This window comes from Mustela nivalis, assembly GCF_964662115.1.
Source record: "Mustela nivalis genome assembly, chromosome: 4".
NCBI classification, from domain to species: Eukaryota; Metazoa; Chordata; class Mammalia; order Carnivora; family Mustelidae; genus Mustela; species Mustela nivalis.
The window spans coordinates 3,041,967-3,061,999 of record NC_139023.1 but is presented as its reverse complement, the minus strand read 5'-3'; the positions used below and the strand labels follow the sequence as shown (position 1 = coordinate 3,061,999).

Genomic DNA, 20,033 nt, shown 5'->3' with positions numbered 1-20,033 from the left:
TTCACTTCTCAGAGTAATCTAGAACCTAAAAGACAAGAGACGCTATACTAGAACAACAGAAGGTCCTAACTCTGATTTGGGGGCACAGCAAGCACTTGGAAAAAGAAAATCAAACTATGTTTAGAAAATCAATTTGTTATCTGAACACATTTTTTAATTTCATAAAAACAATGGTGTCAATGGCATTTAAAGACACTGAGGTTTCATACATTTCCAGAACTTGCCTGAGTCCTAGGAACAGAAAGGATATTCGGAGCCAGAAGGCAGAAGGTTGGGGGTTTTTTGTTTCATTTTCTTTTGTTTTTCTCCATTTTTTCTGGACAAGGAACAGACTTTAGGTGAATTTTTTATACAGAAATAAGTTAGTCTTTCTCTCCCCCTCGCTCATTGTCTCACCTAGGTTGCTAGACACACAAACAACCCTTTTTTAAACACAATCATTATCCAGGTTCTCTACTGCCCAAAAAATTCCATCTCAATGTAGCTGTTCTCAGCTCATGAACTGATTTCATACTAATATATGAGTGCAAATATATGAAATGATGACTCTTCAAACAACCTAACAGGGTTATACCCTTAAGAGAGAGTTTTTAGACCACGAAAATCCCTATGCATGGAAATTCTGACAGCACAACTATTCAGTTAAGCAAGAAATGCAAGCAGCACAAGGGAAAATGTTTTCTAGAATGCGGTGCCCGGGTGTGCCAGGGTAGCTCAGTCAGCTAGGCGTCTGCCTTCGGCTGAGATCATGATCCTGGGGTCCTGGGATCGAGCCCCGCATCGGGTTCCTTGCTCAGCAGGGAGCCTGCTTTTCCCTCTGCCTCTGCCTGCCCCTCCCCGCTGCTTGAGTCATTCTCTCTTTCTTTGTCAAATAATTTTTTTTTAATCTTATTATTTTTTTTTTTAAATGGGACGCGCACACTGGAAAGCAAGGTGGGCTTCCCTACCCGAGGGAGGTCTGCTCCTCTGCTGGTCTTCCCTTGCTTTCTTTCCCTCTTATGTTATTTGTGAACCATGGAGTCTCTGAAAACTTTTTAACGTCCGGCGGCACCCACAGGGCACGGCTGGGTGGAAGATGACGGTGTGAGCTCCAGGAGAGGTCGTCCCGGCAGAGCAGCTGTTGCTAAATACAAGACCATTGGCAACACTTGTGTTTATAAGCCAGTACGAATCAAGAATGGAAAAGAAGTTGGGGCACCGGGTGGCTCAGTGGGTTAAAGCCTCTGCCTCTGGCTCAGGCCATGATCCCAGGGTCCTGGGATCGAGCCCCACATCGGGCTCTCTGCTCTGCGGGAAACCTGCTTCCTCCTCTCTCTCTGCCTACTTGTGATCTCTCTGTCTGCTAACTGGATGGATAAAATCTTTAAAAGAAAATAAAAAAGAGAATGGAAAAGAAGTTAAAAGACACAGAATTCTAAATTCTAGTACTTTGTATAAAAATTCTAAACACCAATATGTTGTCGCAAACTGTGAATTTAATGCCTAGAAGACAGTTTTATGTATTTAATCTCTATAATCACAGTCACTGTCCTGTCTCCTTAATAAAACATTCAGGACTGCTTCACATGTATTTGTCTTGGGGCGCCTGGGTGCCTCAGTCGGTTAAACCTCGGACTCTTGGTTTCCACTCAGCTGCAGATCTCTGTGTTGTGGGATGGAGACCCGTGCAGACCCTGTGCTCAGCGCTGAGTCGGCTTGGGATTCTCTCCCTTTCCCTTTCTCTACATCCCCACGCCACGCTCCTCTCCTACGCACACCAGCACACACGCGAGTGCACACTCGCACACACACTTTCTCTCTCCCTCCAATAAATAAATACCTTAAAAAAAAATAAAAAATGACGTGTGTTTGTCTTGAACGCTTCCTTTTAAACATGTGATAAAAAGTCTGCACCATATTACGATAATAAATTTGAGCAAATATTACCCCTCTTCCCAGTGGTTTGGGATAAAACTACAAGAGGAACAATAGCTTTCACCCCTACAAATTGGAATTGTTTTCTGTCGCTTCTATCTGGTGTGTCCAATTTTAATTCACAATTTGTGCAATTCTGCTCATCCAAATACTCGGGTTAGTTCGGTGTACACCACAAATACTAATTTCATGGAATTTCTCTATTTGGCAAGGGAGAGGGATAGAGAAGCATGGTTATTTGTGCCTCCCTCTGGGTTCGTTGTTGCTTAGCAGGAAGACCAGACGCAGCCTTAGGAGTCAGCCCTGACCTTGTGCCTGCTGGCGTCTCTCAGATCACGGAGATTTGGCAGAAGATCAAAGTAAGTCCCACTGTCACTGTCCCTTCTCTGCAGGGTGACTTGAACGAAGTATCAGAATGGCGTTTCGCTCCGAGTACTCCAGGCAGGTTCAAATGAATTCCGAGTGAGCCTACATCGAACGCTCTGGTCAGGTTGCAGGATCTCACTCTGGGCCAAATTTACATACGAAGTGGCAAGTAGCAGCAGTGCACTCTGTAGCCAGAACCCGCAGTGCTCGCAGGAACAGAGGTGAGAACCACTGCGGAGTCAGACACAACTCTTAAATACCCTCTTGGTTACAAAGCAACTCGTCTTGCTTCCCTATAAAGTTACAAACAGGTCTTTATAACTACTGAATAAAAATCAGGAAAAGGGGGCAGTATCATCAAGGAGCCATCTACAGCAGAAATAACCAGATAGCACCATATTCGATTTCTTCTTTCTGAGATATTTTAAGATATATATGAAACCATATACTGATCGGAGAGCTTGTAAGTTCCTCAACATGTTTACATAATGTACACGAGTTATAATAACAGATATGGGACATGGAAGTAGTAAAAGCCATATTAGGGCCTGAAAAAAAATGCATATTTGTACATAGTTGTGGCCTTTTTCCAGGCATTTAAGATAAAATGGAATTAATTAGTGAAAAACTGTTGTTGAGAGACACCCAAGATAAAAAGTCAGCATGGGGGTGCTGGGTGGCTCAGGTCATGATCCCAGCATCCTGGGATCGAGTCCCGCATCGGGCTCTCTGCTCAGCAGGGAGCCTGCTTCCTCCTCTCTCTGCTGCCTCTCTGCCTCCTTGTGATCTCTGTCTGTCCAATAAATAATAAAATCTTTAAAACAAACAAACAAACAAAAACTCAGCACGGAATTAGTCAGATGGGGAAACAAAGCAGCATATGACTTAGGACATGTGGTGTCTTTGAAGTTGATGTTGAATGTTGGGGACATATCTAGGTTTTATGATTTGAAGATCAAACGATCAGCTTAAAAAAAAGAAATTTTCCACAACTAATATAAACAAAAACAAATTTTAAAATCTGTACTTTTTCCAATTTCTAAATGGCTACAGAAAGGCTATTATATTTGGAAAATAGAATACAGCCCATTCCAGAAGAAACTAGGTAAACCCTTTTCTAATGAATGATAATACCACATATTCAAACCCAATCTAATATAAAAGGTAGATAACACAGTATATTAAAAATAGCAGCTGGGGCGCCTGGGTGGCTCAGTGGATTAAGCCACTGCCTTCGGCTCAGGTCATAATCTCAGGGTCCTGGGATCGAGTCCCGCATCAGGCTCTCTGCTCAGCAGGGAGCCTGCTTCCTCCTCTCTCTCTGGCTGCCTCTCTGCCTACTTGTGATCTCTCTCTGTCAAATAAATAAATAAATAAATCTTTTTTAAAAAAATAGCAGCTGCTCAATTAATGTTTATTGAATTAATTGAAAAGTAAATGTAAAACTTTCCAATAAAAAGCATGAGCATTTTGACTATAAGACAAATATATGAGGTGTGTAATACTCAACAGTTAAGCATTAAAAAAAATACAGAGCTTAATTAGGCGCTACTTGAATGAATCAAATCACACCTCCCGTCACACACAGTGAAAAGGTGGCTTATTTTGCATTGTATAAATTTTGGTAATGATGGCACTGATAAGGCAATGAGCCAAATTGGGGGAAAAAATTAAGAAACGATAAAAACAACATGAAAAGATACATGAACTTAATATAAAGGTATCTTAAATGGTTAATTCTAGGCAGGATATGTGAAAAAAGAAAAAAAATTAAATTCCATTAACTGGTTTCCTTTGTGATCTCATGTGTAAAAGTCAGTTCTAAATATTAAAGATTTTCCCCAAAAATAGATTATTTCATTACACTTAAATTCAATATACTACCTAGACATCTATAATGTTTTCTTCAACTTTATTAAAAATTTCAAAAGTTCATTATAGTAATAAATTTCAAACACCAACTTTGGGTATATAACATCATCTACAATAGAACATTATAGATAATTTACAAGCACCCTGGGTATGTCCTTAACAGATAGAAACTGCTAATTTCCATGACATATAATATGTCAAAAAATACCAGTAAGGATAATAATAAATCTTAAAAAACGAGTTTTATTCCATACTCACTGAGCAGCTTTAAGCACTACAGGAGTTCATCTTAATACGAAGGATTCTAAGTTTATATCTCATAAGGAAAAATCACTGAACAGCATTATTCCTACGGTCCCAACAAAATGAAGCCTTTGTAATTAGCCGTACATACGGGTAAAATAAGCAGCTAAAAGAAATGTAAGGATGTTTTCACAATCTTCTCTTGTTTCCTTTTTAGCTTTCAATATTCAGATGATATTTATTTTCTCTCTGGCTGCCAAACATCCCTATCAAATGTATTTTTCTTTAGGTCCGACATCAGTGAAAAACGATTGTAAATTGTGACCATGGGGCTCAGTCCGCCGAGCACGTGACGCTGATCTCAGAGTTGAGGGTAGGAGCCCCACTCCCGGTATAGAGATTATTTTAAAATAATAAAATCTTTTAAAAGATTATTTGTAAGCACATGTTTTGGATGAGTTCATTTTAAAAAACTGTTTGGAGCTTCAAAATACCAGCCGCTCGATACAGCGTGCTCTGCCCTGGCCCATTACTAAAAATGGTTTCTCTCCTCCTTGGCCAGAAAGCAAGTTGTGTAAGCACTAGTGAGAAATTTTTAAACAAACTTTTACTCTAAGAAATCTAAGGAAGAATGTGAGTTATAATCATTGCCTTTAATTCTTTTCAGCTCCAATCATAACAGATGAATAGTTCTGATGATACTCTTGGTAAAAATATGCCCATATCAGGAACTGACATAAAAACCTCAAATGACGTTGAAGTTTCTCCGCATTTCACAACTGAATTTTCATAACAAATCATATTAGCAGGTCTCCCTTTTTCACTACAACATAGAAATCAGCCAAAAAATGGATAGAGATGTGAAAAGAAGCTTATCTGCCTCCACCTTTTTTTGTTTTAGAATCTGAAGAAATTGAATCCCAATGTTTTTCACTCTGATGCACGCAGTATTTCATGTTAGTCCTGTTTGTTCACTCTCTTGTTTTATTAACTGAAACGTGAAATCTATTTGTTGAGTATTCTAAGTCTGTCTTTGTTCTATTTAATTTTTCAATATCCAGAGTGGCAAATAAAATATTTCCCTATGCCACAAGGATAGAAAAACAAAGATTTACCAGCTCTTCTACCAGCTTTACAATCAAATACCTATGTCTAAAAACAAAGTACTCAGAAAAGTCAAGGGTACCATGTCAATATGTGTAACCCAATCCTAGAAAAGCATATTAAACACAGTTTTCAAAAAAAAAGTTTCCAAATAAATTGGGAATTATTATATTTGGGGAAAAATAAGATGTAGCTGAGAAATCATGCATTTATCCATTATAATTTATACTGGTGGTACATTTAAGCCATAACTCTTAACCATTTTATCCTCCTTATCAATGTCCTTCTACTTGACTGAATTTGCTTTCAAGAACAGGTGAGCCTCTAAAGGTCATCTTTTCTAGCCCAAACAGATTGGTGTTAAGAAATAAACATCTGGCACTTAATTTTGGCTATATAACCCAACGGTACCAGTTTAGTTTTCTCACAAAATGTCACAAAGCTGTATTTATTAAAAGTAGATTTGATTTTCCTAACTACAGCTCCAATCTAATAAAAAAAAGAATAATGTTATTATTAAGTAAAATCATCATGGAAATGCAAACAGAGCACTGGACTAAGGACATCAAGATAAGATGATAAAATTTCAGTACCTAAAATGAGTAGCTTAAAACAAATTTTTATTTTTATTTATTTTATTTTTTATGTTTAAGTTTTAGCTTTTTGGAATTTGGAAGGAATAAAGTGCCTTGTTCGAATATATGGCAAAAACATGTTAAAGGTATTTGAATATACTGGACTATAACAGCTATTGAGTGTTTTTCCTACCGAGAACACTTCCCACCCTTACAGGTGTAGGAACAGCGTTGCCCGCGTACTGAGGAAGCCGTTCTGCACTGCATGAGACCCTGAGTGAGGCTGCGGATCATGCACCTCGCTGCCTACCTCTCGTCACTGCGTAGACGCGGCACTCTGGCTGGTTTAAATATGTGACGGGAAGGAGCACTTGACTCAACTGAGTCACTCAGAATCCCTGTCTGGGACAGAGTTTACGGATGCCCCAAAAGGACAGCTGTCTCTTTGCAAAGCCAACTGGTCCCAAAGCCTGAAATCTCAGGCAATTACCTTCATCTGACACTCACCTGAACAGGGAAAGAATGAGGCAAATAAAACTGATGAAGACAGATCATAAGAACTTGGATTGATTCTCCCGACTCAGTTACACTTGGGGCAATTTCCTCTCTCCGGACCACCCAGTTATATAAGACAGTAAGGGTTTTTTTTCCTCTTAAGCTAGTATGAACTTGGTTTTTGAAGCCCTAGTCATAGTACAGAGGAATATAAATAAAAAGATGAAATCAAAGTTATATGGAATCATAAGTCACTTCAAAGTAAAGTATTCTCTCGGGAACTAAAGGGTAGGAGGGGCAGCGCCCGGGGGGCTCAGTGGGTTAAAGCCTCTGCCTTTGGCTCAGGTCATGATCCCAGGGTCCTGGGATCGAGCCCCGCATCAGGCTCTCTGCTTAGCAGGGAGCCTGCTTCCTCCTCTCTCTCTGCCTGCCTCTCTGCCTACTTGTGATCTCTGTCAAATAAATAAATAAAATCTTTTTTAAAAAAAAGTTTTTTTAAATGCTTAAATACACCATAACCATATTATAAATACATGAAAATATTTTCAAAATGCAAATTTTATTTATTCATTCATTGATATATATGAATTAAGCAATTACTACTTACCTAAAGCTACATGAGACACTAGGCAAAAAGGGAGGAAGAACGACAGCCTCAGCCTTCCTACACTGATGTGAAGATGCTACAATGAGACACTTCATCTACATTCGGTACTAATGATCCTTGGATAAACAGAAGCCCAGAAGAAGCTGATTTATAGTGAGCCTCACATTATAGCCAGTCTTTTTTTTAAAAAGTCCTAGAAACTGATTTCCAATTTCAAATAAGTCTTACCAGTTAGGGTTTTTTTCCTGTGACTATATCTTTATCATTAGCTCAGACTGCAGATTTTTTTTTTTTATCTCACCATGATTTTATAAATAAAGATTTCCACAACTAAACAGTCAACATTCGTAGCAGAACCTGCTAAAATCACTTAAAAGTGAGGTCTTATCAGATTGTTCATTAGGCAGCTCTCCGTGAAAATTATTTGCATGTAAGGAAAATGATTTTGCAGGGTCTTCTCATTTCGTTAAAACATAATGTAGACACCTTACTTAGAAACGTTTCAAAAACGACAGACATTACTGCTACAAACAATTCGGTGCGAAGTTCAGCTGTAGCTTACCTTTTCGGCATTACGAATGAAGTTATTTTTTGAAATACATGTTGCCCTTTTTTCTCTTTATGAATCATCTATTTCAGTCTGATCTGAATTTCCTTCGCGTAGGAGGGATCACTCCTTTCCTATTTGTGTTTAAGCTCCTCTACATCCCCATTAGGAACGTGGGAACTCGGGCATTCGCTGCCATCACCTAGGATAGAGTGTTCTTAATTCTTCTGGATCAGGGTTATTTATAAAACCAGTTTCACAACGGATTTGTCTCCCCTGCTTAATACATTCTGAGGTGCTCTATCAAAAAACAATTGTAGAAATAATTGCAAAGAGTATAACATACCAACGTCTTGTTTTTAGGGGGGGAAAAAAAGAGGGAGGGAGGTTTTTCATGGAGTATTTTTATTTTTATTCTTTCCGTGTTATGCACCAGTCTGTGGTTCTGTTTCATCTTGAATACCACCTAATGAAACGATGAACCATGTGCCACTCACAGGTCCGTCTGATTAGTTCAAATAAAACTTCCTTTTCAAAGAAAAGTCTTGCAACCACCTTTCCAAGAAACCAAAAGTAACTGTTTAACATTCTAAGATATTAAAGATCATCTAAAGTGGAAAAGAGAAGAATTATATCCTTGGGTGTGTGGGCAATAGGAGGGAGAAAACACAAGAGAGGAACAATGAGTCAGTTCTCAAGTTCCCTGCCTTGCACACTGCCCTGCATTGCCCCATCCCTGAGGGACATGCCCGTGGGGACTCCCCAGGTCCAGTTCCACTTCTCCCTCTGCCCTTCTGCCCTGCTCCGCCGGGTCCTCTGCAAACACGGCTTTCCGGGCCCCTCTGCAAACACGGCCTTCACCTTCCCTGCTTCCCCTTATTCAGAGCTGTCGGGGCGGGGGGAATGTCCAAGTGACATCTACTCCCCTCTCCGTCCTTTTCATCCTATATCTAGTGATCTCTCAGGTTCTAGGAACTTTCTAAGGTCTCCCGAATTCACCTTCTTGTTTCCATTTCACTGCCATCACAGCAGTAACAACAGCCACTAACAGTTTCCAGAGCCGTCCGAGCCGGCTCAGCAAGAGAGAAAGGCTGTGTCCCTGGAACTTCGGCCCCTCCCCGTTCCTGACAGCCTTCTGACCAGGCCGTGTGTTCCTCATGGTCCCTGACCTAGTTTAACTGGGACAGACCTAGAATCTCGGTACCTAAAATATGCCCTAAGGAACTATGGTCCACGGGAGATGCTGTTTCCCCCTGAACAACTAGGTTTCTACTCTGAATCACTAAGCAGCTTATGGGTTCCCCAACAAGAACTGGAGCTCTCTTCTAAATGCAGACTCCGGAAATTCTACACAGTTTTGTCATGGGAATCTCCTTTCCCAGTTGCTGGCTGGGCCCTAGCCCCAAAGCCTGAGGATGTGGAACCAGGGCAGGGCCAACTATTTGATTTTTGGTTAGCTACACCATCTAGAAGTCCTTGTAGTTACGACCCACTTGGTAGATCTGATCCTCTGACCTATCGAGGCCATGTCCTTTTAGTGCTAAGCCACTGATTATTTAGAATTCCCGCCATCTCTCTCCATGGACTGCCCTACAGAAACCTCAGTAACCCCATCCTACATGGGCCCAACTTCCTGACCTTCGAAGCTTCCTACCAAATGTTTGCAAGTCCCACCCTTCTGAGTCAGACCATTCTTAATCATGATCTCATTTAATTCACAAAACAACCCAACGAAATAGAATTGTCCCTGTTCGACTTGATGAGAATTTTAAAACCAGAGACATTACGTGATAGAACGTACCAAACGTCACATAGCTAGGCCGCGGCCAGGCTGGAACTCACACTCGGGTCTTGTCCCCAACGTCATAGTGGCTTCACTCTACCAGGTTTCCTTCCACCGCGTCTCTCACAACGAACTCGTGCAAGAGGCTCATAATACACCTTCCGTCTTTCCGTCTTCCGAATTACCCTACACATTACCGCAAGGCTATTCTTTCTAAACTTTCTCAGCTTACAAGTCTCACCCAGAAGCTGCTCTTGCCTCTTCTCCAGTTACTCATGAGACAAGGGCCGACTCCCCACTCCAACATTTGAGATTTTCCGTAGTCTGGATGCAGCCTGCCGGTCAACATGTCCCCCATTACTCCCCCATCACCCAGGCCGTCCTCACTCCCGTGCCCCCGCCCTCAGCCCAGGCTCCTTCTGAAGTTCTGGACTCCTTGCTTCTAATTTACTCCAACTGTCAGAGCACAGTTGAAACTCCACCACCGGAAGTCTCCCAGGACTTCATATATCCCAACTTAGCCCATCCTTCTGTCAACTTTAGCCATTTTTTTAAAATTTATTTTTAAATTTTTTTATCGTTATGTTAGTCACCATACAGTACATCATTAGCTTCTGATGTCGTGTCCCAAGATTCATCGTTTGCATGTAATACCCGGTGCTCCATGCAATCCAAGCCCTCCTTAATACACATCACCAGGCTGACGCATTCCTCCACCACCAGCCCCTCAAAACCCTCCGTTTGTTTCCCGGAGTCCATAGAACCACGAGAGACAATGGGCGCCACATTGGCATCTTAATGTAAACTACAAGACAGGATTCCTCTCTGTCAGCCGGAGTGACCCCATGAACTTTCCCACCTCGTCCTTACCCCCACATTCTGGGATTCGTGCAGGGGCTACCACATTCCAAGCCTCAAGTCAGCATTATTTTCAAGCTTCTTTAGAACAGAGAATTTGTCTTGTTCATGGCCCTCTTCCGAGCTTAACACAGTACCCTAGGCAAGGTTAGAGCTCAATAAACGATTGGATGAAAGGGTAACTCGGATAATGGGGGGAAGGGAGGTGTGAAGAGGAAAGTTTTCACCAGCACCTACTTGAGCTAATAATGAATTTTAAACTTTCCCATTCCTAATTAAGATTGGCGATTAAACCAGTATTCCGAAAACTATTAGATATCATGTTTGCCTGGAGAAAAAGCTAAAATTTTGAAATGATCTATTTCATTATTAATCAAAATAAAACATGCAAATGATTTTCTGAGTCAAATAGGTTTTTGAGAAGGTATTAAATTGTTAATATGCAAACTGTTCATAACAAAGCCTTCTCCAGTCACTCACTTTTGAAGTTTTAAGAGAAAGGACCAGGACAGTGTTTCTTTTCTTTTTTTTTTTTTTTTTAACTACAATGAAAGAAGGCTCCAAAATGAAACTCCTATCTTTGCTGATTAAGAAGCTGATTCTGAACAAACCATGACTTAACAAAATGTGATTTACAGCAAGGGGACCAGACCATGTCGGTCGCTGGATTTGGATGGGCAAGAGGACAAAGAAAACATGAAAATCAGCTTACATTTTTTCTCAATTAATTTAAAATTAATTTAATTTTTAAATTAATTTAATTTTAAATTAATTAAATCTCTCAAAGAAATTAATTAATTGACAATAAGGCCTGACATATATGAATAACTACCAGCAAAAATAAATAAATAAATAAATCATCTCCCAATTTAGCTAATATCTTGCCTTCAAAGTACCAGACATCTGAATTTTTCTTAAATTTTCTGATTCTTTACATTTGCTTAGCTTTGCATAAATCCATTCCATGGTACAATTTTATCCACTAGTCTGGTAAATCATCAAGAATAAAGGGATAGTCTCTTCTCTCTGCCCTTACCCTGAAATAGATGCAGTATATTTGTTTTAAACGCCAAATATAATTTTTGAAAATAAGATGGTACTTTGTAAGTATAAAGTGCAATTCAAATTCCAGGCAGAATTATAGCTTTTGTATATTACCAGAGATGCAGCAATCCCTGCCTTGAAAAGACATAAAGTGCTTGAATTGCCTTAAACTTCAACCAAGCGAGCAAAAATCCCACGATCCTCGTGTCCATCAAAATCTCAACCATGCGTGGGATCAACTTTGGTTGTATGGACCCCATTCAGCTCTGACATGTGACTGCTGCCCTGGTCCCCCAGAGGCTGGCTTCCCCAATAATAATTCACTCCTCCTTGTTTTGACAAAACAGCTGAAGTTTAACTGAATGAGAATGAACACTCCACCACAGGTCCCAGCAAATGAAAGGCAAGAGGCTTTGCATGCAATCTGTGGCTGAAATGACACAAATCTTTCTAATTGCCTGCCAAGTCTTTCAACATAACTTACTCAAGCTAAAGTCCATCGAGAACGTCAGGCCAGAAAGGCTGTAGTTAGAAATTCCATCTCAAGTTTCCCTAATACAAATAAAATAGATGAAACTTAACAAATAAATGTAGCAAAACAACTTTATCTCCTCTGGTAGTCAACTACGAATTCCTTGAAGGAGAAATACACAGTCACAGCCCACAGAGTTTTAAAAACCAATTAGTCACCGAGGATTTTGATTTGAACCTTTTACACAGAAGGGGGAAAAAAAATTCCAAAGGGAATAACCCAGCAAGGTCTTCTCTCCTTCCCACTATAATTATAAAAATAACCACAAATTCCCCAGCACAATGAAATCCTGTTTAAAAGTTTAAAATCCAATCCACAGTTTTGTTGATTTTCAGGATCAAACTATGCTCTCTTTTGCATTGTCCACCCACTTCCCTCTATTTTAAAACAAACCACAGTTACAGCGTATTTACCTTGAATTCAAACATAAATCCACATGAATATGAATCCAAATATTTCCTATTTTTTATCTGCAATTTTTTTCTAAATACTAGACATGATTAAATTTTTTCTAAATTTTTTCTAAAGACTAGACATAATCAAGCTCCTAAAATAATAAAATCTCTATCCTGCATTTACATTCGGCCTGTCCCCTAGATGTACTGATATGCAATCGAACCAAATCATATTTTCTTCTTTGAAAAGTTCCATGAATTAGGGTGAAAAAAACCTACAGGCTACTTAAAAACAAAAGCAATCGATCTTCCTTGGTTTCTGAAAAACATGTTCTTTCAAGAGAAATTTACAACACCAGAACCAAACATCCAAAGACCCTGAGACTTACTGGGTTTTTTTGTTTTTTGTTTTTTGTTTTTTTTTCCCTTCAGTAAATACCTAAAGGTGAGAGGAAAAGCTTCGGCTTAGCGAATATGTATCATTCACATTCCGTTTTAGGATGGTGTTTACCAAAATATCATAAATACTTAATAGCAACTGTTCCTAGTGCTTCCAGCAAAAGGCAGTAAAAGGAGACATAAAGCTGAGCTGTGGAAGCCAAGGAGCTTTGCTCGGCCTGTCATCATCCCGCCTCGCCCCGCTCCAGGGGTCCCGACTCTCTATCTCCAGAGACTGTGCCGCTAGATTCCAAACAGAAACTCGACCAGCTCCGGCGAAACTCGGAACCCTTAGAACGGAACCAACAACGGCAGCTCAAAGACTCAGCGGCCGCTGCACGGGGCCCGCCTGAGAGCTAAGAAACACGGTGTTTTGGAGGGACACATATCACACCCTCCGGCCCAGGTATTTATTTTACGCGTCTTCTACAAAGCCTATAAAACTTGCTAGAGATGCAGACGGTGAGGAACTCCACGCTCAAAGGGCACGAGCGTCTAAGACTGTCCATGAAGATCTTCCCCTTGAAACCTCACACCCAGGCTCAGAGTTCAACCTACAAGCCTTCATACCCACAAGGAACACGAACAAAATCCACGTCTTTAGGGTCAGTGCCGCCATGTTCTCAATACCAACCAAATGTCCTTCTTACTCTCTTTCTTCAAGACAACGACCATCTGAACGGATACAAAGATTACGTCTTACGTTGTAAAATGTACCTAAGGTCATAAGCCTTTCTTACTCCCAGAAAAATACTCACAGAATTAATTATTCCTTTAAGGGCTTGAAATCCACCTTTCACAGGGAAAACTTGATCATTGGAATCGGCAATTCTTTCCAGCTTTAGAAAAAGCAGGAACATTTAATTAACAGGTAGTTGAGACATATACATTTTATACACACCATTATGTTTCAGTTATGTTCATCTGAAAAACTATACTACAGGATTGATTCACCAGGGCAGCCTGTTAGGACTGAAGGAGAAGCACTAGTGTTACTGCAAATATATGACAATGAAATGAATCGCCCACAGGCCCTTTACACTGGTCTCAAGTTTGAATCTCTAAAGAGTGCACAGCTCTATTCGCTGTAAATGTCAAGAGACACAGGAATCTTAGTCATATTTAACCAAAAATTTAAATGTAAAATCATCTGGTGAGCAGGGCGGGGGAGGGGGGAGATACACACACACACACACACACACACACACACACACACACACACCTTCAAAACTTAATGAAAAAATCAGGGTTTGGGAATGAAAATATTAAAGATTTCCTCTAAACAGTTTTCCCACGTGCTTGCACTCCTAAGAGTCAAGTATTCAATCAAACTAAAACACCTAAATACGACTGTCATAATAATCTTGTCAGTTGAGTTCAAGGAGTATTCGTAATATTTTAATCCAAATGTGTGTTCTATAATATTAGTTCCTTTAAACCAAATGAATATTCAAGAAACTTTAGAGTTTCATTTTTAGTAATGAAACCGATCAAAATCAGACACTATTGATGCAGAATTCAAAATCCCTCCGTAGAAAATGGTTAGCAACCAATTAGGGCCACAGAAAGCCATCGGTGAAAAGATTCTGAAGACAATGACGTCATTTAGACTGAAGTTTGCAGACCGGCTGCACTCACCTGCGCTTGTTCAAAGTCAAGAACACCAACACAGTAAACTCTAGCCCCAAATGACCTGGATATCTTTGCCTAGAGGAGAGAGAGAGAGAGAGAGAGCAGCGCAGGGCGGTCAGGATTACTCAGACATCAGGCTGGAGACACAGAGACACAGAGCAAAGCACACCGGGGTCTGAAGAACGCGTTCACTTCGATACTCACCTCTTTCTCTGCATATGACGGCACCAGACCGTCCAACTTTCCATCTGTCAGTGCAATTATGATACTGGAGGTTTTTAAGCCTCCTGCTTTCTGAATTTGTTCATTTGCCTGAAAATGAAGAATAATTATCCAACTAACAATTTAATCTTAACTTTTAACCAGCATGTTCCATCAAGCTGAATTTACGAGTCTGACAAAAGCAAAGTATTACAGACTGGCTTTTAAAACAGGGTATTCTGTGTTAACTATTTTATTTGAAATATGCATAGATTCACATTATAGAGTAGTTAGTATTGGGTCTAAAAGATATACATTTTAAGCTTTGATTGACTAGTCTGAAAATAACCACACAGAAAATGAAAAATTCCTTAAAAAGCAAAACGCCATCCAAATTTTTCTCACCACCACAGTCAATCAGTCTCATCCTCAGAACAACTAAAAGCATTTAAAATTTTTTTTTAATTTTTTAAAGATAAACATGTAGTGAGGTCTTAGAGTTTGACCAGAAAGTTAGAGTTTACTGGATTACAGAATAAGAAAACATTCTCTCCCATACTTAGAAATGTGAAGAACTTACTAGCTTTAGTCCTTCATGGATATATGTCTCTCCTACTGGTATAACATCTTTTAAATCCTCCAAGCCTTTACTGATTTTGCTTCTGAAAAATATAAAATTAAACAAAAGAAAAATGAGCAAAGATCACAATAAGCACTTATCAAAAAACATGGCAATACTACAATCAAGATTCCTTCAGGAAGAGGAAAGAACACAGGCTTTGAGGACATAACTTCTCATACTTTTTGCTATGTAATAGTATTTAATAGCATTCATATTTTAATTACAAAAAAATAAAAGCACTGACAATGTGAAATACCTTGAAAAATCTAGGTCTATTCTAGGCATTTTTGAACTGAGAACAGGTACCTTCTATTATATTTGTCTGACTAAAGGCTAAGGAGTAAAACATTTTCCTTCATCCAAAACAAACGAGGATTGTATAGGTCAGCTTAAGTGAAAAAGCATTTCTGAAACACTTACCCACTACCCTACAAGCTGGAAATTTCTTTGTTGTCTGTAAATTTCTGAGGCACATTACGTAACCCTTACTTATAGAAATTCGCAGTTTCTACCTGTTTCCCAGAGTCGTGTGTCTCAGAATCTAGGCACACTTGCAGCATCTTCTCAACCTTCCAGACATTAACTCACTCTTTTGCATACTGTAGGTACTTAGCACCTACCTGATGAGCAAAGGAAAGGATAAGTGGGCGGATGGGTGGAGAAATGGATGGTAATGGGCTCTTGGAAGAGGCAATATGAAGGAATAAGATGAAAAAAAAAAACTATAGAATAATCTTCTCATCATGACTAATTAATATCCCGATGCAGTATGTCTAAAGGAAGCATGAATACATTGTTAAAAGCTATTTTGTGTGTATTAAGTAAGAGAAGACCAATTTTTCAGGGTTTTTCAGTACAGGTTCCAAAGACCCCTTGAAAAATAGAGAAACCCTAAGAATCGTAAGAGATAAATACAACAATGTGGCAAAAACAGTCCAAAATAAACTCAAAATTTTGTTTTAATTTTTTTTTTAAAGATTTTATTTATTTATTTGACAGACGGAGATCACAAGCAGGCCGAGAAGCAGACAGAGAGAGAGGAGGAGGAAGCAGGCTCCCTGTTGAGCAGAGAGCCCGATGTGGGGCTCGATCCCAGAACCCTGGGATCATGACCTGAGCCGAAGGCAGAGGCTTTAACCCACTGAGCCACCCAGGCGCCCCTTGTTTTAAATTTTTGAATTTAAAGGATCAGAAGAGAGATCTTAATATATTGTTTTCAGAATTTTAGTTTTTATAAAGAAGCAAAGTCTCTTTTTGTGTGTGTGAGAGGGAGAGCACTTGCCAGATGGGGGAGAGGCAGAGAGAGAGAGAGAGAGAGAGGACTCAAGCAGGCTTCATGCTCGCTGCATACGGAGTCCAACAAGGGGCTCTATCCCACAACCCTATGATGATGTCCCCACACACTTGGGGCCCCTGGGTGGCTCAGTCTTTAAGCATTTGCCTTCAGCTCAGGTCATGATCCCAGGCTCCTGGGATTGATAAATAATAAAATCTTTAAAAAAAATAAGTAGTCAGACACTTGACTGACTGAGCCACCCAGGTGCCCCCAGAAAAACACCTTTTTAAATAAAAAAGTCCCCACAATGTAAACTGAAATATAGTGCTTTAAATAACACATAAAAAGCAACCACACAATTAAGAATGATAGATGAAAAATTATAAAAAGTAACTTACTAGAGTCATACATAAAAGGATATATATATACACATATACACTATTAAAATTATATGCATAAAACATATATCATACACTATTAAAACATATGTCAAAAATAGTAAAAAAAAGTTTTATCATGCTGCAATATTGTATTTTGAATATTTGAAATACATGAGTCACTCACCAGAGCTACACTCATGTTTTTAAAAGTAAGTTAGTGATTGTGTGTTGATGTTGTAATGAAAATTATTATCAGACAAGTTTTCCATCTCAAGGAGTTTCCCAAAAACATAACAGAAGTTTCAAAATATGATCCTAATCCTCTTCCTTCCTGATTCAGTAATCTCTACTGAGCCACGCTGATTGTCTCTTTTAATACTTGGTTTAAAATCAGCCTACTGTGAACCTATCTTTAACTTCATTATACTCTTTTCTTAAGGTACCCCAAACATATCCACCATCAACTTCTACTACACAATAAATAACTTTGTCTCTCAAAAACTTTCTACTTTAAAATAACGTACTTAATTTAACTTAACTTAATGTAATCTTTTCACTTCTCAACTAGACTGGGAGTTTACAGTGGACAATCGCTAGGTCTATCATTTATAATGTATCTTCATACTCTCACTTACTAATTATAATGCCTTTTACAAAGTAGTGTTCAATAAATTTTTTAATCTACCATGGGAAAAAGATTCAAAATTTCACAGATGATGGAGTAAATTACCTACTTTATAAGCCTGTTTTATCTAAAAATTTAGGTTTAATAGCTACAGACACAACCTGAAACTGATTCTGTCTGTATGCAGACCAAAACCAAATATTCGGTATCTCCAAAAAATGAGTGGCAGTGTGTCCTCAAGCATTAATGCTTGCTGCCAAAAGGGAAATGAAAAAGACAACTGAAATTCAAGTTTAACCAAACAGATTTTGCACGGTAACATGGTAAAAAACGTCTTCTTCATTCAGTTCAGATTCACCTCGCCCTTTAATTACTTCTAAGAACCAGACAACACCAGCAGAGGACTCGAGGCTACAAGAACTTGCCCTGCATGAACTGCAGAATCTTTCTGGAAGGCAGGACTCAGCTAGCTTATTTCACCGGAAGAAGAAGAGTAGCCCTGGCGTTTCTCCCCATAACCATACCTGACACCGTAACATTCTAAGTAGTACGGATCCATCATTACACGGTCGTTGGAGGCGAAGTGTTCTTGCCAACGGTCGCTAACACCAACACACATGAGCCCTGGTCTTATCCCCTTTCAGTGGAACTACAGTCTGTCAGCCTCCACCAACCAGTGTCATTTTAGGGCAAAACAGGGCAAAACAAAAGCCAAAACAGGACAAGGCAGATCTCAGGCCTTCGAAAGATGCCAAGTAACTGAAAATAAGTTCTAAATCTGTCTGTTAGCAAACAGCTAATTGGGGAGCGGGGAAAACAAAATGATGTCGTAGGCTAAAAAGAGAAGAGCTGATTCATCGAAACTGCAACTCTAAGAAAGCTCTGAAAAAAAGAAAAAAGTGGGGGATGATAAAAACAAAGGGAACACTGCACGCTACAGAGCTCAAATTCAGCAACATCTTAGATCAGCCTCACCACGTTTGGTTTTCACGTTATGTCTCCTGCCACAGGAATTGTGATACTGAAACCACTCTGGTATTTGTTGTGCAGCTGTAGTCAAGGGTGCTGCTATCATAACACATAATAACATCCCCTCTAAGGTCCGTGGCAGAAGGTTCTCGTCATCCCTGAGTAATCACTACACACTTCCTCCTTTCTGCTAACTACAACTATGTCAACTGTTTCTTGCCGTAACTGTTGGGAAGCCTACAGTTAATTTCTTACTCATTCACGGAATTCCGCTAAGTTCCTATGGTTATCATATTGCTACATCCTCTTATCCAAGATTTTGACTTTTCTCTGTTATTATCTTTCTGCAATGTTGTGATGTTTGCTGCAGCTTCCAATACCCTTTGGAAAGAGGCAGAATTGAAACAAATTTAATGGGATAGTAAACCTCTGATTTTTTTGTTGAGAATCAGTGGGATAAAATCTATAATCAACTCTTTTACATCATAATTATATTGACTGAAGAGACAGAGAGAAAGGGAGAGAGAGAGAGGCAAAAACACACTGACTTATTTTTTTTAATCCATAAACTAACACATTCCATTCTGTTAGTATCTCTCCAGTTTCTCTGCTGAGCAGGAGAAGGGAGAGCTAAAAGGGAAGGGAACGGTTAGGACAGACAAGAAGAGAAGGGAAGGGAACATAGCAACCACACCACCACACACTGGGACCCATCGACGGCTTTTCTCCATCCATAGAACACTCTGGATTTTGGAAGGTGTCCATGTCATAACTCAAATAAATATATATTGTAAAGAGTGACATAATAAAATTATTGGCAGAAAATGCTGACTTGCCCAACTAACACAATTAAGGCACTTTTTTTTTAAGTACCTTCTGCTTGTGACTAAGGACATTATGTTTATACAATACATTTGTATAGTACTTGAACTTTCCAAGGGACAACCTCTTGACTCTCCAGATTTCAAAACTCTTTCTAGATTTCACTCAATGTACGTGCACCTGCTGAGCACCTCCCACTAGTGAGCACTGAGTTTGCACGGTGGTAGAGAGAAGGGCTCCCGGTCATCCACACACAGCTCTACATCTTATCTACATCTTATCTACATCCTGTCTACATCTCAGTGCTCCACCGTGCCTGTCACTGGAATCACAGAAGGGCGTTAAAAAAAGTCCCTTCTGGGCTTTAACTGAAGAGATTCTAATTTACTTGTGGTCTGTGATACGTTCAGGGTTTTTTTTTTTTTTTTTTTTTTTTAATTCCCCAGAGTATTCTAATGTTTACCCAGAAATAGGAACCTCTGATCGAATCTTCTTTTTTTACATATATTTTATTTATCTGAGAGATAGTGAAAGAGACAGAGACAGAGCACCAGACGGGGGAGGGTCAGAGGGAGAAGCAGACTCCCCACTTAGCAGGGAGCCCGCCAGAGGACTCTGTCTTGGGACTCCAGGATCTTGACCTGAGCTAAAGCAGACGCTCCACCAGCCAAGCCACCCAGGCGCCCACCTCTGATCTAATTTAAAAAGCTTTCCGTGTTATTGGAATGCTCTT

General features: G+C 39.6%; 1 protein-coding gene across 2 annotated transcripts in view; it reads right to left on the bottom strand.

The window, feature by feature from the left end:
- The window catches only part of ANTXR2 (ANTXR cell adhesion molecule 2), a 145,669-nt gene that overhangs the window by 112,530 nt on the left and 13,106 nt on the right, over positions 1 to 20,033 (bottom strand). For both annotated transcript variants that reach the window (XM_082728414.1, XM_082728413.1), the window contains exons 4-7: positions 15,187 to 15,268; positions 14,610 to 14,717; positions 14,412 to 14,480; positions 13,532 to 13,612 (exon numbers count right to left, since the gene is read on the bottom strand). In XM_082728414.1, the coding sequence (XP_082584540.1) occupies positions 13,532 to 13,612; positions 14,412 to 14,480; positions 14,610 to 14,717; positions 15,187 to 15,268 (340 nt within the window). The remainder of the gene's footprint in view (positions 1 to 13,531; positions 13,613 to 14,411; positions 14,481 to 14,609; positions 14,718 to 15,186; positions 15,269 to 20,033) is intronic.